At 41.4% G+C, this 21266-nt stretch overlaps 1 protein-coding gene across 1 annotated transcript in view; it reads left to right on the top strand.

The window, feature by feature from the left end:
• Nucleotides 1-21266, top strand: part of LOC306920383 (uncharacterized protein) — a 54379-nt gene extending 33113 nt beyond the window's left edge. Inside the window, exons 2-5 of the mRNA XM_079497126.1 lie at nucleotides 4304-4415; nucleotides 8861-8962; nucleotides 20894-20948; nucleotides 21072-21266. Of these exons, the coding sequence (XP_079353252.1) occupies nucleotides 4304-4415; nucleotides 8861-8962; nucleotides 20894-20948; nucleotides 21072-21232 (430 nt within the window). The 3' untranslated portion in view covers nucleotides 21233-21266. The remainder of the gene's footprint in view (nucleotides 1-4303; nucleotides 4416-8860; nucleotides 8963-20893; nucleotides 20949-21071) is intronic.

The raw sequence follows: 21266 nt of genomic DNA, 5'->3' as shown, positions 1-21266 counted from the left end.
ACATTGTCACATTGTACCCAAGTCCTAATTCCTAACGCAGCACAATTTTTAGCACCATCTTCAATGGTCCAAGTCTAATTTGACAATTGCATGGTTGTGTATTTAAAATAGCTGTAATAACACTCCGGCCAGTAGCCTAATGAATTTGATGGTCATTATGAAACTGTCCTCTGGGTATGTTTCTAATGTTGGAATTTTACTATTCACTTAATAATACCATAGAATATTACGACATAGCATGACAGCATGCATGTCATTTACTTACATGCATGCAAAAATAGTGCTCATATTATATAGCATTATATAGCATGATAGCATTTTATAGCAACCATTTGGGTATTGGGTCACCCCTATTTGTACAAGTTGTGACTCAACTTCATCATCTATTTGTCAACCACATTTACCACATTTAATTTAATTACAGCAAAAACATTTTGCTCTCATATAAGACTGTAGATTAGCCTATACTGTATGTATTGTATGCATAATATTTGGGAGAAACTGGTTCATGTTTACAAACATATATTAAGAGGTAAGCTATGAAAATGATTTAAATATTTACAATATTTTTTCTCAGTCTTTTGTAGCTTATTATTTTTATTTTCTATTCTCCTAACTCTTCAATAAATAATATAATTGTATTTTAATATCCATGTGTTTCTTTAGGACTTTGAACTGTAACATGCTAAGAAAATAACTAACTAAGAAATAACTAACTAAGAAAATAACTAACTAAGAAATAACTAACTAAGAAAATAACTAACTAAGAAATAACTAACTAAGAAAATAACAGTAACCAGTCTAATACCAAATCCTATTTATTATTAAATAGTCTAGAATTCCTTGTAAGCCCTTTTGGGTATATTATGTGTTAATTTGATGTTCAATGTGAGGTTTAAAGAGATGGTACGTTGAACTAGTAATTGGTCTGGGCTTAATTCTGAGAAGGCTCATGGTCCATGTTGCCTGTTGGCCATGTGTCTCTAAGAAAATCCAACTCATGAATTATTTATTGTGTGCATTATGTGACCACTGAGTGATATGTACTGGGTGCTATATGTCAAACACTGTGTTATCCACCATGTTGCTCACATGGTGGATAACAGAACTGAGCGGAAATCCACAATGTACTAAAAGGGAATTCTGGATACATCTGAACTGAACTGAACCGTCTGTACTCGGAGAGGAACAGATTTGAATAGACATCCTTTTTATTTCATGCTTTACATCCATTTGTTATCCCCATGCTGGTGATTCAATTTCAGCTAATCAGTCAAGTGAAATCACATGTATTCTTTGAGTAAGTAAATAACCTATTCAAAGTCTTATGCACCCAAATACATTTTCTCTTCTTTGGTTGTATTTGAAAAGAGTGGATTGTGGTTTGTCTTTCCAAGTCCATTATCCCATATTTAGCACCTCTAACTGGACATCTTGTAGTAAAGATACTGATGTCCTTACTGAGATATTGAGGTTTTTTTGCGTGTTATTCATTGACTTACTTGCTGCAATCTGATGTGTTTTTGTCAGGTGAAACCTGACTAGTGAAAGCTCATGAAATGTAGAAGACCTAGTCATACAGGAGTCATACAGAGGACCTAGTCCTGATTGGTTGCCACACACGCTGCTGTCATGTATAGAACGTCGCAGTCCCGCCCCCTTTCATGACGCCGAGAGACCGGAAAATAATTCACCGTTCATTTTCCTCATAGACTTTTCAAAAAGTATTTATTTAAAGACGTTTACGCTGCGGACAAAGCCAACTCGAGTTGTGACAAATCATGACAACATGCCAATCAAATCATTTGTAAGAAGAAAAACAAAACAAAAAGTATTGTAACCTGCCTTTTTCTTCTTCTTTCTAATTATTTGATTGGCCCAAAACATTGTGTTTATTGTCATGATTTGTCACAACTCCAGTTGGCTTTGTCCGCAGCGTAAACGTCTATGAGGAAAATAAACAGGGAATTATTTTCCGGGTCTCTCGGCGTCATGAAAGGGGGCGGGGCTGCGACGCTCTATTGGTTGGAAACAGGTAACAGGAAGCCGGTAACAGAAATCTTTAGAGACACCCAATGTTATGTAACAAATGTTATGATTGAGACCGGCCGGTTGAGAGGAGCGTTCGTTACTAAATAAAGAAACCAGCGCTTCTTTCACCTGACAAATATCACTATGTGATCATTTCTTGTTTTTACTATTGTTGTATTATTCATAATACATTTGCCAATAGCAACCTACCCACTTTGGGTGTTGGCTAGATTGAGGACACTCCCTGATGACTGGATTGAGTGCACCTTTGTCCCAATCTCTATAAATGTGAGTTTTCTATTCCTAAAGTGGTCAGGAGGTGCACGCACATCCCAGGCGAATTCAAGGTTAATTAAATAAGTAAATGAGAAAAAGAGGTTGCGCATCAGCAATGATTTTCAGTGGAGTGCCAAACCCAAATCCAGTATACATCAAAAAGTAGGAATTTAAAAAAACTCCAAAAAGGTAGCACATCCAAAAATTAAATAAATGGCGGACAAAGTACTCACATTTCCATTTCTTTATTGGCACACACCAAAAAGGAACCCTTATGCACCATTTATTTAATTTTTTGATGTGCTACCTTTTTGGAGTTTTTTAAATTCCTACTTTTTGATTTGTTAATTTGCGTATGGTGGACTCCATGTTGCTCCCTGGAAGGAAAGAAACATGCGCAATTGAGACCAAGGAAGCTGAACACGGAAATGTTGGCTGCATATATATCCCATTGCGCATGGCATGTTTCTTTCCTTCCTGGGAGCAACATGGAGTCCACCGTACAGTCTTCGCTTCCTAACCTTATTTAATTAACCTTGGGCTAATTCACCTTAAAGCCACGCCCTCTTCCACTTAGACACTCCCACTTGGACACTTTCCAGCCAGGCTCATTCATTCCAATGTAAATATCATGGATTTTGCACATTAAATACTGGTTCATTTTTGGAACCAGACCTTTAAAATCTCTTCCAAATCCGTCAACAAGGCCTGTCATATGCACTGGATAAATATGTGAGTGACATTTCTTTTTTAAAACAATGTTTTATCATATAGGAAAACTATTGGTGGAGAGGTTTGTTTAAACCATGTTATGCTTAGCTGTGATTGGACCATAGCAGTTTGGGGAGGGCCTTAGCTATAGGTCAATAGGGAATGCACTGACGTCACAGTAGGCTGTCACGCCTACCGGCGCCATTTTTAATGTGATGGCCTACATATTAGATCTGCATCAAGTGTATAAAGTTGGTGTTTGAGTGTTTAGTGCACAGTGTAGAGCTCTTTCAGTTCTCCTCGAACAAAAAGAACAAACTGCAAAAGAAAGAATAAGTCTGCACACCGTTTTGAAGTTTTCTATTCATGTCATACCCTCTCATACGACAAAAAATGCTATCCTCAGAAGGATTTTTTTGTCGGAACGTTGGTAAATTTCTAAAATAAAGTATATTTGCATTGTGACTACGAGCTGTGCGACCTCTCTTCTCTGTCCAAGTTTATCTCCCGTAGTCAGCACCTCCGCACTATTGGTGGGGAGGTATTCTCCTACCTCTTTGTTTATTCAAAGATTCATGAAATAAGTAGCCCTAATAATATAGTTTAATGTAAGTAATATTGATGATTATTATCTCCCTGTGCACTGTCTAGCATTTATAAAATAATGCCAAATCATTTAATTTAAATTAGAATCAAATTCAAATAGATTTCTGATTTGTTTGTGTTTTCTCTTTCTCTCCTCACTTCTCTTCATCGCAAAGGGGCCTGTAATAGTCTCGCTGTAAGGAGCAATGGAAGAAGTGAGGGGAAGGAAATAGAGTCTGGCATGTTGACTCAAGACTAAATCCCCTAGGAGCCCTCAGTGGACAGCTATTAAAGTTTAATTGCTTGCCTTGACTATCGAGAAAGTGCTCAGAGCACTGTTGGGGTACATTTTTTAGCTACCGGGGAGAGGAAATTGTTCAATAACACTCATCATCCTTATTAAGGGCTCTTTTTGGTCCTCTCCACACACCTGTACGAAGAGCGACGTACATGGACACTGAATTACATGCTCACATTACCTATTGGCATCAAGAAAGAATGAATAGATATGTGAGAGACAAACTGTGGATGATAACAGTGCTTTAGTTTAGATTTCCAAAAAACAGCCCAATTTTCCTCTCTTCACAAAAAAAAACAAAAAAAACACAGGCAATATCTGAGCTTTGTTTCTCTGTTATTTGCATAATACACTTTGATGGGTGGATACTCATCTGCAACCCTGGTTCTTTTCTATCTCCAGATTACAAAAGGACTGTTTCCAGCGCCACGCAGGCTACCAAGAGGGGACTATCAAAGGGAAGGAATGGGCTTTCAAGTCAGGACCCTTCGATTGTGTTACAGATTGGTTCCAGGTGAGCCAGCTTTGGGAAGTTCAGCCGGGAGAAAATTGCCCCTCCGTGCAGTGCCTTGGAGAGGCAGGGAGGCTTCACGGTTGGCATGGCTCTCCGGAATTCCAATACTACTCACGTTCGGTGGGATTTTAAGGGATGAATGCCGGGCCTCAGAAATCTTGTTGTGGTTGATTGCAGTTACATTAAAAGCTAAGACCAGAAAAAGGGGCTACACAGTGTCTGGCTATTTCAAAAGAGCATGGTGTATTGCTGGATAGTATAGCCCATCCACAGACAATAATTGCCACCATAAGGGTCAAAGCATCCCTTTGATTCCTTCATGAGATAAGTCCAGGATTTATTTGTCAAAACAGAGACATTTTCCAGCTCCACTCTGGTGTTAACATTATTTTCAAAATTAGAGGTTTGTCTTCTTCTTTTCCACAGATTATAATGCCATGAAACTATCTCAAGGACTCTTGGCAGCTAAGTGTGGTCCAGACTTCAGCAAACAGTGCTTCTATATTATACCATAACTGTTGTTCATAATGACTCCATTTTCCTTTTTGCCCAGACTTTTACTCGATGATTTTCAGTTCCTTGTGGCCATACTCTTTGGTGAACACTGTACTTTGTCTGTATTAACATTTCACCACCTCTTGATTTGACTCACCACCACTAACTCATGTCTCTAAGGCAGTTCTCAAACATTTTCATGTCAAGGACCCCCAAATTGATATGTATTAAGCCATGGACCCCATTTGACAAGATCTTGTGCCAGGACCCCCATAACAGAAGATTTGTGTTGTTCGATTAGATTTAGTACAGCATTCTACAAATGGGGAAATAAGAGTGTGGAGAGTGAAACCTAACCTCTCATTGGGTAATGTCTTGCTGGTGAAATTATAGTGAAATTAAACTGTTCCTCATTTTGCTGAGGACACCCTGAAAGACCCCTGGCTGGGGTCCACTTTAAGAACCACTGTTCAATGTGAGCTTCAGCCTTCTAAGAGAAATCCTTGTTTTTTACATGCAGTTCATAGCCTATAGAGCAGTGGTTCCCAAAGTGGGGTCCAGGGACCCCCAGGGGTCCCTGAGGGAGTTCCAGGGGAGGCTGTGGCTCAGGAGGTAGAGCAGGTCGTCCAATGATCCATGGGTCGGCGGTTCGAATCCCAGCTCCTCCTGTCTACATGTCGAAGTGTCCTTGGGCAAGACACTGAACCCCAAATTGCTCCCGATGTGCTGGTTGGTACCTTGCATGGCTTCCGCCACAATCGGTGTATGAATGTGTGTGTGAATGGGTGAATGTAATGCACAATCTATGTAAAGCGCCTTGGATAAAGGCGCTATATATAAATGCACTATTTACCCCAACTAAATGATAGTTTGGAACCAAATGGACCCTTATGAGTCTGTAAACGGGTCCATTTGGTATTTTGGTTCCATTTGTACACTCTCAGAGTTAAATTAACATTTATTTTACAATATAAATTGGGGTCCCAGAGATAGAAATGCCATTAAATGGGGGTCTGTAGACTAATATGCATGTCAAACTGGGGGTCCTTGAAATTAAAATGGTTGAGAGTCACTGCTAGAGACATAAAAATCTTGTCTTATGGGGGTCCCTGGAGTATATTTTCTAATGGGGGTCCGCGGGCTAATGAGTGTCAATTTGGGGGTCGTTGACATGAAAGAGTTTGGGAACCACTGCTATAGAGGAAACTGACAAATTATTTATTATTTATTAATTATTTGTTTGATATCTGTTACAGGACGGAACTAACTTACATATTGCCAGCGGATCAGAACCTCACCGTGACAATGTAGTACTAGTTATATACACAGCATCATAGCTGCTATATCAAATTGTTATTGTTCACTTGACGCTACGTCACTGTAAATGAGGTAACCTATGTTCCTTCCGAGTATGAATAAAGGTTTGAATGAATTGAATGAATGAAAATAGGTTATCATGACATCTGCCATCAGTGTCGTTCACCACTTGCAAAAGAACAGTGCCCAACAGCCCAACACTGCCAAATCTCAAATCCAGCACATGCACATTTAAACACATCTTAAAGCAGTCCTCCGGGGAAACTCTAAACAGACCCTGAAGTGTTTTGCGTGAATACTACTAGAGAATGAATCTGTACGTCTGTTACACACACACTCTGTCAGCTCTGATCTGAAGCAGGCAGTGTGTGGGAAGGCCAATTAGACTGAAACAGAGCTGAGGCATGTCTGGGTGTGCCAAGCCATGGCATTCTGCATCACTCACCTGCCTGACCAAATGAACTCAGACAGTGAGACATCTGCTGGTGTTTTCTAACCGGGGAGACTGAGAAGAAACTGCCCTCAATTATGTGTCTTACTTTGTTCTTCAGTATTTTGAAGCAAGGGAAAAAAGGAATGAAAAAGTTCTACATTCTATTTTAGTTTGTTCTTAATCCTCTGCTGGGAAGCATTATTTTTCTCCAAATCATTAAAGCAAAAATTATGCTTTGGCAGATGTTTGATATCTCTTAAATAGTACAGTGAGATCAAAATGTATACGGTATGTGCATGAAGGTACTATATACACCATGGTTGTGTTGTAAGTTAAATAATTATATTGCCTGAATATGACTGTGGTATTTGTATATCGTACTACGCCGGTCGTCTAGATTATGATGTTTATCGAACATTCGACAAACTTCGATGTTTGTCGAATGTCTATATCTGTAGAAATGGATTAGGGCACTTTTTTGTGCCAAAATACAGACGGTAAAGGGCATAAGAAAGTGGCACCCGGGGACGTATTATGGCTTTCCCTGATTGACCAAGCCAAGCCGAGCTTTGGTATCACATTTGTGCCGCTGCAAGCCTGCACCAATATTTGTGGTAGCATGTACATTACACAATAGAACCCCATTATTTTACCGGGAAATGCACAAAATGTCTGCATCTATCTGTCTCCAATTCGTTTACGTCATAAACACTACGTCAGCAGTTTTTGATGACATCAGGTATCCTGTATCTCCATATTCAGTCGATCAGTGGTATGGTAGTGCCCAGTAACAATACCCAGTACCGCACTGGGTATTGATTGCATAAACAAACCGACTTGTATTGTTCCCGAGTAGGTCAGTGCCCGAAGGGGACTACAAAAATACACTTGATGTTACAGACACTGCCCTTGCCGTCCAGATTTGCATCCTGATATTGAGTGATATAGTGATCCACAGACACAGTGGAGAACACTGACGTCACCAAATTTGGAGCGATATGCCCCTCTGCACTCTCTGTTATTGGTTAGTGAAATTCAAGGTTCACTCCCACTCCTAGACCAGATTTCCTGGCTCATTTGCCCAGGCTGTGATGCCTGAGGCTACTGTTGATGATATTGTAATATTAACCTTTAGAGTGAAGTAGAAATGTTTATTAAAGTGTCAATATACCATGATACATAGTACATACAATAGCAAAAAGAAGGAAAAATATTGTCGCAAGTTGTTGCACAGACCGTATAAGGCAGCTGTGGACCTGTTTAAATGACTTTAATGATCCATTGTGCACACTGCCTTTTTAATATGGCAGCTTTCAGCAGGGTTTACACATCACTGCTGATAAGGTAACGCCCTAGAAAATGTATCTCAAAGCCCATTGTACACAAGTGGGAAGCTCCTTGTTTGAGAACTGACAGTAAAAGCACAAGTGAGGGTCAAGTGGGCAACTTCAGATCACCTGAGATAGCTCACCTTATTAAACTCAATAAGTCTATCGTCTAATCACTATCTGCTTTAAGTATATCATTCACTCACCGACACCGTCACAATTATAATGGCATGATGGTTGATTAATTTATATTTTACATCAAATAAGACTGTAGGTGTAGGATACTTTACTGTATGAATCTTAGTTTTTGGAAGAAAATATCAGGACTTTGGTATAGACTAGTTCTTTAATATGTACTGTGAAATATGAAAGAATAAAATATTAAACAAAATAGAGAAGAAAGTTCACTTGTTCCCCCCACTGATTGAGTTTAGACCCAGAGGAAAGTTTGTTTCCGCTCTTGCCGGAGGCTGACCTCAACAGCAAAGTAGATCCAGTGGGCTTCGGTACGGACTACAATTACCCCACCCTCTGCTGAGGCCAGACAGAGCAAATAAGCAGTTATTCCACTGTTGTTTGAAAGGATTGTGAAGAGATCGGTGCTGTAATGAAAAGAAAATAGAGGCGATGTTCCCATGACGGATATGGTAAACCAAATTGAGATGGGCTGCACCGTCGGCTCCGAGTTCACACCTCTCTGGTCCCGCCGCATCCCCCCTCCTCCTCAACGCTTGTCCCTCAGACCCACACTGACTCACCCTTTCCAAAGAACCTGATCCAGCCTGAAGGCCCAATGTGCTCACGTCCTGTGGAGGATTTGTTGATTTCTCTAATCACTGTTCTAGCTCTGCTCGTCTTTGTTTGTTTTGCAGAACAAACAGCAAAACACAGCCCCACTTATGAGACGGTGCGTCCCGCGGAACAAAGAGAAGCTCGGACTGCTGGAGGAGGATGCTGAGCCCTTGATTGCATCAGTAAGGTCATAGTAATTATTTTGTCCATGTGCGTGTCTTTGTCCTCAAGTACACCATAGCAAAATTATGTCAGGAGTAATTATGAATGAGGAATGAGCAGGGTGTTTCTTTACCACCAATCAAACAGTGCTTAAAGTTGTATTATACGAACTGAGAAGTGAGAAGCATATTCATAACAAGTTGTTTATGGCTAGTGATTGGACTGTTTTATGTCATCATGTTTTTGTGGTCATTCACAAGTGGACATCACCTGGTTTAGCTGTGAGTGTGCATACAATACAGTATAGCATGCGCGCGCGCGTGTGTGTGTGTGTGTGTGGGTGCGTGTGTGTGTGTGTGTGCGTGTGAGACTGCGTGGGTGCGTGCGCAACTGCGCATGCATGGGGGGGGGGGTTGGCTCTGAGAATGAAAGCCAGGGGAGGAAGTGCTGTATTTCTGCTGCTAGTAATGGTCTCTCCTCACTGACCCTGCTGGCTATGTGTATTCTGGTCCCTGAAACCCCTCTCTAGACCCCCACTCTAGCTGTTCCTGTGTTTGAAAACAGAACCAGGGGCTCTGTCTCTCCCTGTCCTTGGGAACCCTGATGAATTTCCCGTGGAGGGAAATGAATTGAATACTGGAGTATAGAATAAGTCTGTATAGCATAAGAAAAGAGTTTTGTGGTTAGATTAGAACTGTCTCTACTGTTCGTGGGGTGAGAGAAACCTATGCATAGTCTTATTTTCTTCTTATTCATTCTGAATAATCTTATTCATTCTGTCATTGCAGTGATGAGATAAAAGTAGACCTTTAAAGCAGTTACCATTATACTTATAAGAGTGTGCACCCTAGCTGTGCTTATCAAGGTCACAGAGAGACGGAAAGATGTCTCTATAGTGTCTGAAAAAGTAAAGACACGTCAGAGCTCTCCAGGACAGACGACACCTCTGGCCTGTGCTTCAAGGGGCGCCCCGACCAACGGACTGATATGATCGAATCCGAATTCGTGATATAACAGGTCGTGTCTGCTTTCATCCATATTCATTTGCTGTTCATATTCACGTGGAACCATCAGATTAAAGTGTCACAAGTAGATTGTCACAGTTGATAGGAAAATTCACCTGTTGAACATAATTGTTGGGCGTGGTTGATTAAAGTTCAGCAAAAGCTGCTCAGCTTGATTTAGTGGGGACGATTTGAAAATGTATAGATCTCTCTTCAACAAATGGGAGCCAGCGGCAGGCTTTTTCCAATTGCAGTCCTTTTCATAATTCAGTGTTTTAGGCAAAGCGATGCAGGCCTAATTATTATGTTAATTCCATACCAAAACTGTGTCGCGTGTGCACATATGTGTGTATGTGATTCTGATCTGTCATCTCTGCGTGTGACACGTGTCACGTGAACTGGGAAGAAGAACTGGGAGGCGAAGGCGCGAGGGGTGCGCTGCCCAGAGCAGTGTGGTAACCAGGTCTTCGCGGAAGACTATCATACTGTGCACATGGATGCATAAGCCCTTGTGGAAAAATGAGACCACAGCCACGGAGGAATTAATATGAAGGTTTTCGGACAAAACCCCCTTTCCTCTTTTTCTTTCTTGTGGAAATATTTTAGGGTCCTATTCTCCAAAAATGATTACCAAATTTCCAAGCTTGCAGGTGGGAAGTACAGTGCCATGTCTAATGCCCACTGTACTGAAGTACTATTGATCATGCATTATAACTAAGCCTATAAAGCTTAACCCCTATACTAACATTTTCAGACTATGGGTAGGTATATTGGCCGCCCCCAGAAGTACCGCTTGGGCTATTCAAATTACGTGGAAAGTGGGAACCCCACAGACCACAGACCATGGCCTACAGGTAATCACATTTGCAAAAGACCTGCTGACCAGTTCAATTAACTATGGTTCACTGCATTTTTGTATTTTTTCCCAGATAAGTCTTAATTGCACAACTTATTAATATAATATTATGATAATTTCATTAATAGTTTATAACAGAGACTTTTGGCAGGGCTCAGTATCGCTCAGTATCTGACATGGTGTGATTTGGGGGTTAAAGGTTAGTATGAGAATTGCTTTAAGTTCTATCATTTTTGTTATTTCCATAGAAAAGATAGATGGGGGGGAAAGAAGAAGGGGAGGGAGGGGGCAAGGGTGAAGAGAGATCAATGAAAGAAACAAACAAATATCTACATATTTACACCTGAGGTATAAAGATGAGTGAGCATGGGTCAAGGTCAAGAAGGTAAAATAACACATTGTCAGTTTTAACATCACTGAGGGCATCTGTTGGTGAACCACATGGCTCAATATGCATGCACTCCTTTCGTTTTGAGTAGCCGACAACATTTCAGAAACCACATTTAGACAAACTACATAGTAATGTTTTTCAAGTATATCGTCAAAAATGTTAAGGCAACTTATTCCATGGAACAAGTGCAACTCATTACAAAATAATTCATTGTGTTTCTGGTTATCATGGTATATTATATTGATTTTGTATGTACTTTATGGCATATTTTAATGCATAACTTGCAATTTAGGATAATCGTTGGTCTTTGGTATGTACATGAATGTGCATACTGTAGGCTATTTGCTCTTTAATTGTTATTTAAATGCTAAAAATGTTTTACTATTTTTGTATTGCTAAATTTTGTATTTATTATAATGTATTGTAAAAGTTTTTAATTCCTGACCCCAAGAATAGTCTCTGCTGAGGCAGTGACTAATGGGGATCTAATAAACAATAAACACAGGTATGTATACGTACGTACAGAGACTGTCCAAAGTACACCATTTGAACCAGTAACCAAAAGATTAAGTATCACAAAGTGATGTGATAATTTTCAGACTTCAGTGACTTGCACACCCCCCACGCACGCACGCACGCACGCACGCACGCACGCACGCACGCACGCACGCACGCACGCACACACACACACACACACACACACACACACACACACACACACACACACACACACACACACACACACAGCCAAATGTGACTACATACATACATCACCAAAAACACATTTTTACACAAACACAGAGAGACCTCGTTGTCATGGAGCATGGCAGATGTCTAAAGTTTGTCTTGATCACTTTTGACCTACAGTGTATTCTAGGCTTCTGGTGGCTGCGGTATTATCCTTTGCGTGCCAATGTCTGTATCTGCACCGGAGTCCTGAGGTTCTGGTAAGTTCCACAACGCCCACACTCTGACACACACGCCTGTTGTGAAATGTCAAAGTCTGCCTTCCCTTGAAGGGTCCTCAGGCTCAATCTGGAGCCTGACCCCAGATCATTCACAGAGTACCTGCCACGTCAGTCCTTCATCGTCGTCATCATCGTCCAACTAACAACAACTCTCAGCAGGTCTAGACATAGCAGGGCAGGACGGAATGGGACGCAACACTTAGCACTAGGATAGAGAACAGAGGGCAATGGACCTTACACACACACACACACACACACACACACACACACACACACACATACGCACACGCACAAATGCACGCACGCATCATGATGCACACACACACACATGTGCGTATTCACAGACACAAACGCCAAAACACATGCATACATACACATGTTGCACATATTCTGACACACACGGTCACACATATACAGTATGCACATATGCACACACACACACACACGCACACGCGCACACGCATATCAAGAGTTTCAGGTTATTCCTGTCATTTAGAATAGCAATCAAGGTTGATCTATTTAAGCCAGTCTGTATAATTGAGGTCTCTAAGGAAATTCTGACAGATTCCAGATATTCGGTCTCTCTGAGACAGAGACGGCTCACCACAGAAACACGGGGAATTCTGGGATATACAGGAGTCACGGCAGAAACTCTCCCTGAGGATGTAAACCAGACATCATCGGCTTGTGTGTCCTGACCTGATGTTGCATGTATGCTTATACAGCAGGAAACAATCACGCACAGTACCTCAGTACATGCTCATTACAAACACTCACGCGTTTGTCATTGAGCAGGTCCACTCGTGTTTTTTGCTCAACCAATTTGGCATCTGACCAATGTGTACTGTGTCATTCACCTGTCATGTTCCAAGGAGGTCACTGTGTACTCCACTTCCTGGTTCACTGGCCTCTTCAGATCCATTACATCACAAGCACTGAGGTTCTATTTAACGTTTACTGTCATTCATTAGCGCGCCCTCTTTTGCTAATCCTGTCATCTAGAACGTCTCAAAACATATTTACCTGTCAATTATGTCAATGATTAGATTTCATGGATGTACAGTAATATATAGTATCTTTACTCATGGTGGGCATGATAGTTCAAATGTCTTCTTTATTAATAGGCTACTATTCCATGTAGCATTTTCTTGCTCCACTGGTTTTACCTAGGTTTTATGCCCTCATGTTTTAAATGTTTTGTTTCTGCTTCTGCTTCTTTTTTACAGTGGTGTGATGGTTTTCATGCTTATTATTCTTTGCACAAATGAAAAGCGTTTTTGAGGCGCTAAACATACTAAAAAAGTTATGCAACTTTGTACACACATCACAAGTGGCGAAAAAGTCCGTATTTATTTCGCCTCAAAAAGGGGCATGGCTCAATAGTGCCCCCTACAAAAGGAAGTGAAAATAGCCGATGTACAATGTCACGGTCCTTGTTCCAGGAGGGGCGAGATCATTTAACGACTAACGACAACGTCGTTATTTTCATCGACGTGCCTCGACGCGCGGTGAGTTCTTCATTGGTGTTACTTAGCTCCGCCCCCTCTCTTCTGATTGGTCGATATTTCGCAGTTTATCATTTGCCATCACTTTTGAACAGTTTGTCGTACAGACTTGTGAGTTGCGTCACTTGATTCGGTTGAGAGTCCTTGACCTACATTGGTGTAACTTTGCTTCACCCCTTCTCTGATTGGTTGATATTTGTAAATTCCCTATTTCCACCATAACCTTTTACCTGCTTGTTGTAGTCACTTGTGAGTGTCCTCATTTGGTTCGGTTTAAAGTCCTTGTCCTTCATTGGCGTTACGTTTGTCCATTGCTGTAACTTGGCTCCGCCCCTCTTCTGATTGGTTTGAATTATTTAGTTCTTATTTTTTGCCATAACCTTTGAACGGTTTGTCGTACAGACTTATGGGTCGTGTCTCTGGACTTGTCCATCATTGGTGTTACTTATCTCTGCTCCCTGTTCTGCCTCTAACGTGGACAGGGCCCGGTCATCGCTGCTTGCAGCTTTAATTACTGTCCTTACTATTATTTTTATTATAACACTTTGAGATTTTCCCAAATGTAAAGTGCATTATAAATAAAATTATTTATACTATATTATTTATACTTTTGTTCGACATCAGTGACGGAGATTTTAGCCATTAAAGGACGACTTCAACCATTTTCAACCTTTCTTAATATATTTGGTCCTCACTAATGCTCATGAGAAAATGGTAAAAGAAAATATACTCAATCAGTGTCTCAAAAGAGGCCTGTGGACACTTCAGAAACCTGCCTACCAGTGACATCATTATTAGGCATTTTTTATTATTTTCAAACGAGATTATTATTATTTTTTTTTAACGCAAGAACAATGGCTTCCATAATAGCATCATGCTAATTTTCCAGGAATAGAAAGCCTGAAGTTTCTATTAGCTTGGATTCCCCATCGACGATGTCACTGGTAGGCAGGTTTCTGAACTGTCCACAGCCCTCCTCAAAGATAGGTTGAAAATGGGTGAAGTCGTCCTTTAATGGTTGGTGTTCTTGGGGGAGACATCCAAGCATGTTTCTAGTTTAGCTTTCTTAGATGAAACTTCCAAACTGTTATCTAGAGACAGATCAGTTTTTTGTTTTAGTTTTCCAATATGGATATATTTCACCCGAGGTAACAGTGGAAGTCCAGAATACATTACACAGGACTACAGTTCCAAGTTTAGGTTTGGATTGCCATCCAAATTGATTTGTATCTAAACTCGAGTAAACATGACACATTCCATCTGCTTGAATGTGAAATGAAATGATCTTTGATGATGTGAAATGTTTTGAAACTGCATATATTTCAGCTCAGTTCAGCACAGTCTTGTAACCACCTATTCTGATTTGTTTGAGAACCATGCTGTGTGGCTCCCATGGGGATTCCTTGGCAGAACCTGTTTTAACCTATTCTTTTATTTCCCACTCCCTCGAGTCCTTGCCGCTGCACGGCACGCACCAAGTTTGACATAGCTGGATGATAAATAAATGTTTCTCGCAAAATAGTTATATATGTATATGTTTATAATATCAAGTAGAAGGGTGGAAATCTTTCTTCTGCATTCAAAATATAAAAACAAATGTATTAATGCCTGATAATATAGATAATATATAATTTTGACACTTTCCAACAACTATATCTACCATATTGTTTGGACAGTCATTGATTTACAGTAGTCAAATGCATTGAACGTCACCCTTTTGAAGTTCAGATCATTGGTCAATATTTTCTAAACAGAATAAAATGTTAACAAGTTGACCTATACAGCCTGTAACAGGCAGTAATTGGACCATAAACCGCTACCTGACCAAGTTGATTTGTGCTGACATCGCACCTGTCCATCCGTCCAACAATTCCGGTTTTCATACATGTCTCACGTGTCACGTATATGGAGATCTCTCCTTGTCCCTTTTATGCCCAGGAAATCCCTGATGCCATCATTATATGCCCATAGGCTTCCCCCTTTTGTGGCCACCTATGGAGCTGACTGATTTGTGCCTGATGCAGATTAGACAACACACTCCATATTTGGGCACAACTACATTGGGAACTCCTTATATATATGTTTATGGCATAGTGATATGAGCATGATGACGTGGTCTGCCCGGGTGGTTCTACCTAGAGCCAGACAGAGTTAACTCTGTCTTACTCTATGGCTCTATGGAAGTGAACAGAGTTGTCGTCAACAACTCCCTCCGTTCACTTCATGTCTTCTACATAGACTTCTTTGGAATGGGGACAACCGAAAGTATTGAATGGGGACAACCGGAAGTTTACGGAATGCATTGGAGTATATGGGCTCGTGCGAGTACATGACCACATGACCAGGCAGTTTTCTGCCCCCTCAATGTTGTAACTCTGTCATGCTCTATGGCTCTGGTTCTACCATTAGGCCTATCCAATTTTAATATACTAGCAGTTCAGGCCGTTACGCAGCCCTCACACCTACTGTACGTCGCACTGCTGATCCAATATGTCAGAGTCATTGTTGAGATCTCTGATGTCATCAGTACATGCCCATATATGGGCATGCCCCCTTTTGTGGCCATCTACGGAGCTGACTGATTTGTTTGTGCCTGATGCCATGACACATTGAAGTTAGAAACACACTCCATATTTCGGCATAGCTGCATCGGGAACTCCTTATATGGTTATGGCTGAGTCACAGTGACATGAGCATGACTACGTGGTCCACAGGTGGCAGGCCCGCCCAATGCCCCCCACTGGCCGGTCCTCCCTTAAGCCAATTTAAGCCAATCACAAAATATTCAGGGAAGAAGCTGGATATTAATATGGTTTGTCTTAATTTTATTTATTGTAATTTATTACAAAACTCTAGCAAACATTTGTATGCTTGTTCATGCATCGTTCCCTTTTTAATTCCTTACTTGCCTTAAGTAATGCCACATTAAAAGACTTCTTTTCTATTCTATAATAGTGTGGTAGTAGTATACATCTCTCAACTGAACATTGAAAACCCGCTAATCTTCATTGACAGATGATATTCCAGAGCCTCAGAGGTGGTCACCAAACTATGAACCTCTGTTCCCATGAGTTCTCTTGATGCCCTCTGGGCCTGGCTCTGTGGGACAGAAGTGCCAGGCCTGCTTTGGTTTCATGCTGCCAGATAAGATCAGTTTGTGTGTGGATTCCTGTCACTGAGCAGACCAGGTTAGTGTTGACCCAATAGCAGCTGCAATAAGGCCTGAGGTTTGGGGTTCTGACTGGAGCCAACACCAGTCACGCAAGGCTAGAATAGGAAGACATGGGTCACAGGTCCATTCACCTTCTCGAGTACCTCCCTTGCACTGCACCGTGTTAGCATACCATCTGACAATTCAACAAAATAAATGCTATATATTTTTGAGTGGTGTAAACCACTCCAACAACTGGCTTTGTACCCGTGTCTGTTCGTACCAAAAAAAGCTATGTACCCGTGTCTGTCCGTACCAAAAAAAATTAGAACGTTTTCTATGATTTCATTACGTCAGACATTACGTCAGACCACTGCTGATCAGTCTATATAAGACCTTACACCACTCAGTTCACACGGGTGTGATTTTTTTTCCAACAATGTATTTATTGATTTTCCTTTTTCCCACACAAATGACAATACAAATATACAAAAAACAACAATGAACATTACAAGACAATTACTCATATAAAGAAAGCGAAACAATAACCAAAAAAAGAAAAACAACAGCACTGTACTCCTCTTCAGCTTCATCCAAATTACTCATAGAAAGAAAACAACAATGACCAAAAAAGAAAAACGACAACAGCACTACTCCTCTTCAGCTCCATCCATTAAATGTGACAAATTATTGTTCTTAATATATCTTATAAAACGGCCCCACACCTCCTGAAACATTTCTTGTTTGTCCTTTGTTTGTTTGTCCTGACAATTCCTTGAACCACTGTGTAATACTTGGTTTGTCCGGCCTCTTCCAGGTCAATGCTATCACTCTTTTAGCTTGTAAAAGACATATATCTATAAACATTTGTTCATTACGCTTTATCTTGTGTCCCTCTGGATATAGACCGAGCAGGAAGAACTTTGGTTCTGGTACAATATTTATTGACAAAATCTTCTGTATTTCCTGCCTGACCTTCCCCCAAAACTCCATCAATTTTGGACAGGACCATAGACAGTGTAACAATGTACCTCTATCTTCACCGCATCTGGTGCATACATCCGGAATATTACAATTATACTTATTAAGTTTAACTGGTGTGATGTACACTCGCATAAGCCAATTGTATTGTAGAAGTTTTAGACGAGTATTCCCAGTCTGGGATTGTGCAAATAAATGCTATATGGTTCACTGAAGCATAGAAGACAAAGAGGATTGAAGGAGCTCGAATTGTACCGTATTTGTCTGTGCATTGCTTCTCTCTTAGCGTTAAGATAACTGCATACATGTACTTCGCATGCGAGTGAGAAAAAAAAATCATTCCATAGCACGGCAACTCTGCAAGAGTTTAATCATATTGTTGATTCATTCTATTATCAGTGACACCGCTGTCTGAGCCATACAATTCAATTCAATTCAAAGGAGCTTTATTGGCATGAGAAAACATACGTTTACATTGCCAAAGCATAAAGCAGGTGTTAAAATATAAAAACAGTTGAATATGGGGAAAGTATAATACAGTTGGAGGGGGTACCGCATTTTGTAAACAGAGCTAAACTAACTAATTATATGTCACATTGCATCGGTATATACTGTACATGTTATACAGGATATAAAGCCATACATTGTACTGTTTGCTCATGCTCACAGAGGGATAGTTGTGCATGTGAACAATATGTTTAAATTGTCAGCCTCTGACACTTGGCACCAGTAACATTGTGTGACAAATATGTTGAGGAGCTGTATGCTTATTTCACACCACAGAGAGCGTTCCATGTGTTTGAAAAAAAACTTTCTGTTAGCCATATGTCATCAGTCAATTTTACTACCAATTGGAGATTGCCTCATTGTGTGTGCCATTTCCGCCACTGAATGAAAATAAAGGACTGAATTGTGCTTTTATTCTTCATGTATCAGAATTATGAGGCTTTTTCCCCCTCACAATTGTGCAATCCAGAATTATTTATTGTTAAGAGAACAAAGAAACCTCAGAATTTAGGTCATTTTATTTAAACTGAGTGAAATTGGCTTCCACAGTGAGGGGTTGAGGTGGTCTTCCACAGTGAGGGGTTGAGGTGGTCTTCCACTGTTATGGGCTGGCTGTTTTTCTGTTTTTTTCCCTTTTTCCCTATATGGTCTGGCATGGGCGTGTGACTGACTTCCTGGGCTGTGACGTGCTGTATCTGCCTCCTGTGGAACTGCACACCTTGGGGTCATCACCTCATCAAGCCCAGCTGATAAAAGACCTGGCTCGTCACTCCAGCCCTTGCCAGTTTGTCAGTTGCCGATCGGTAAAGTTACCTGTGCCTCTGAGCTCTACGTGTTTTGCGTGCAAATCAACTTTATTCTAACTCCTCGTCTCCTTGTGCCCCCAGTGTTCTACGCCGCCTGCCTGCCTGCCTGCCGACCAGCTCAACATAGCCCAACACAGCCCCCAGCTTATTTTTGTTTTTTCAACTGTTTTGTGAATAAATACCTGAGTTTGTATTCATCTGGTTCTGAGTTCTGCTTTTGGGTCCTATCATACTAAACCCTAACATCCACAGTGAGGGGTTGAGGTGGTCTTCCACAGTGAGGGGTTGAGGTGGACTCATGTATGAAGGACTGGCTTCCACAGTGAGGGGTTGAGGTGGACTCATGTATGAAGGACTGGCTTCCACAGTGAGGGGTTGAGGTGGACTCATGTATGAAGGACTGGCTTCCACAGTGAGGGGTTGAGGTGGACTCATGTATGAAGGACTGGCTTCCACAGTGAGGGGTTGAGGTGGACTCATGTATGAAGGACTGGCTTCCACAGTGAGGGGTTGAGGTGGACTCATGTATGAAGGACTGGCTTCCACAGTGAGGGGTTGAGGTGGACTCATGTATGAAGGACTGGCTTCCACAGTGAGGGGTTGAGGTGGACTCATGTATGAAGGACTGGCTTCCACAGTGAGGGGTTGAGGTGGACTCATGTATGAAGGACTGGCTTCCACAGTGAGGGGTTGAGGTGGACTCATGTATGAAGGACTGGCTTCCACAGTGAGGGGTTGAGGTGGACTCATGTATGAAGGACTGGCTTCCACAGTGAGGGGTTGAGGTGGACTCATGTATGAAGGACTGGCTTCCACAGTGAGGGGTTGAGGTGGACTCATGTATGAAGGACTGGCTTCCACAGTGAGGGCTTGAGGTGGACTCATGTATGAAGGACTGGCTTCCACAGTGAGGGCTTGAGGTGGACTCATGTATGAAGGACACGAAGAGTGTGTGAAATTATATTGTTTAAATGAATTGCTACCACAGGCCGCATGCCAAAATGCAAATGGGAATGTGTACAGTACACTGATGGATGGTATAGTTACCAACAAGGATGATCTTGCCCACTCCCAGTCCCAAATTAGTTGTCATCTAGTGAAGTTTACTCTCAAATAAGACAGCCTTATATCAGACCTCATGTGTCTCAATGTGATATTTATACATGATATGGCTCTTTTGAAAAGACAATGACGTTGTTTACAAGTGCACTGAAGAAAATAGTGCATCTGGTGCAACAAAGAGAAGGAATGGTTGTGAGAGGCTTCAGTGGAGATACTTATCTCTGTGGCTTCAGTCGAAATACAATTGTAAAATAAATAAGTCCTAAACCACACTCAAAAACAAAACCTCTGTCTTTGCATGATGATGCATACAAATCCACTGTCTGTAATAATGATAATGATGGGTAGTTAAGTACGGATGCTTGTAATCTGCCTGTGAAACGTGTGGCCCATGAATTATTAATGTTGACCAACTAATTGAAGGGCTTAAGACGAGACAACACATTCCTGTCCAAAGTCTGGAAAGAGCCAATGATTCTGCTCTTTTTGCTGTGAGACATCATGTTCCAGTACCAGTGCTGGGCACAGAAAACTGAGAGTGTGTGTGTGTGTGTGTGTGTGTGTGTGTGTGTGTGTGTGTGTGTGTGTGTGTGTGTGTGTGTGTGTGTGTGTGTGTGTGTGTGTGTGTGTGTGTGTGTGTGTGTGTGTGTGTGTGTGTGTGTGTGTGTGTGTGTGTGTGTGTGTGTGTGTGTGTGTGTGTGTGTGTGTGTTGGCCTTCAGGGTTGGAGTAAGAAGGAAGTGAAAAAAGGTGAAGAGAAAGGAGTAGCCGGTGACGGTGAGTTGCAGTTGAAATCCTGTACGAGCCTTTGGCTGCACGAGGAGTGGTCTGGGGGCTAAAGTGTTTGTGGGGCCCTTGTGGTTTTTCAGCCAATAAATCCTCTGCACATATTTAATCCAGTCAGATGTGCTGCAGCGGAGAGAGGAGCACTGAAGGACGTACGGCCATTACTCAGGAGCCCACATCAGAGAGAGGAGCTGGAAATCCAAACACCCGCCCACCTCCCTGGTTGTATGCACACCCAGAGAAAGCCAGATGCAGGGATCACAAAGGAGGTGTGAAGAGTTTTGGAGCTCTGAAGGCTGATAATATCCA

The sequence above is a fragment of the Electrona antarctica genome (assembly GCF_951216825.1).
Source record: "Electrona antarctica genome assembly, chromosome: 3".
In the NCBI taxonomy this organism is placed as follows: Eukaryota; Metazoa; Chordata; class Actinopteri; order Myctophiformes; family Myctophidae; genus Electrona; species Electrona antarctica.
This window is presented reverse-complemented; position numbering and strand designations above follow the sequence as displayed.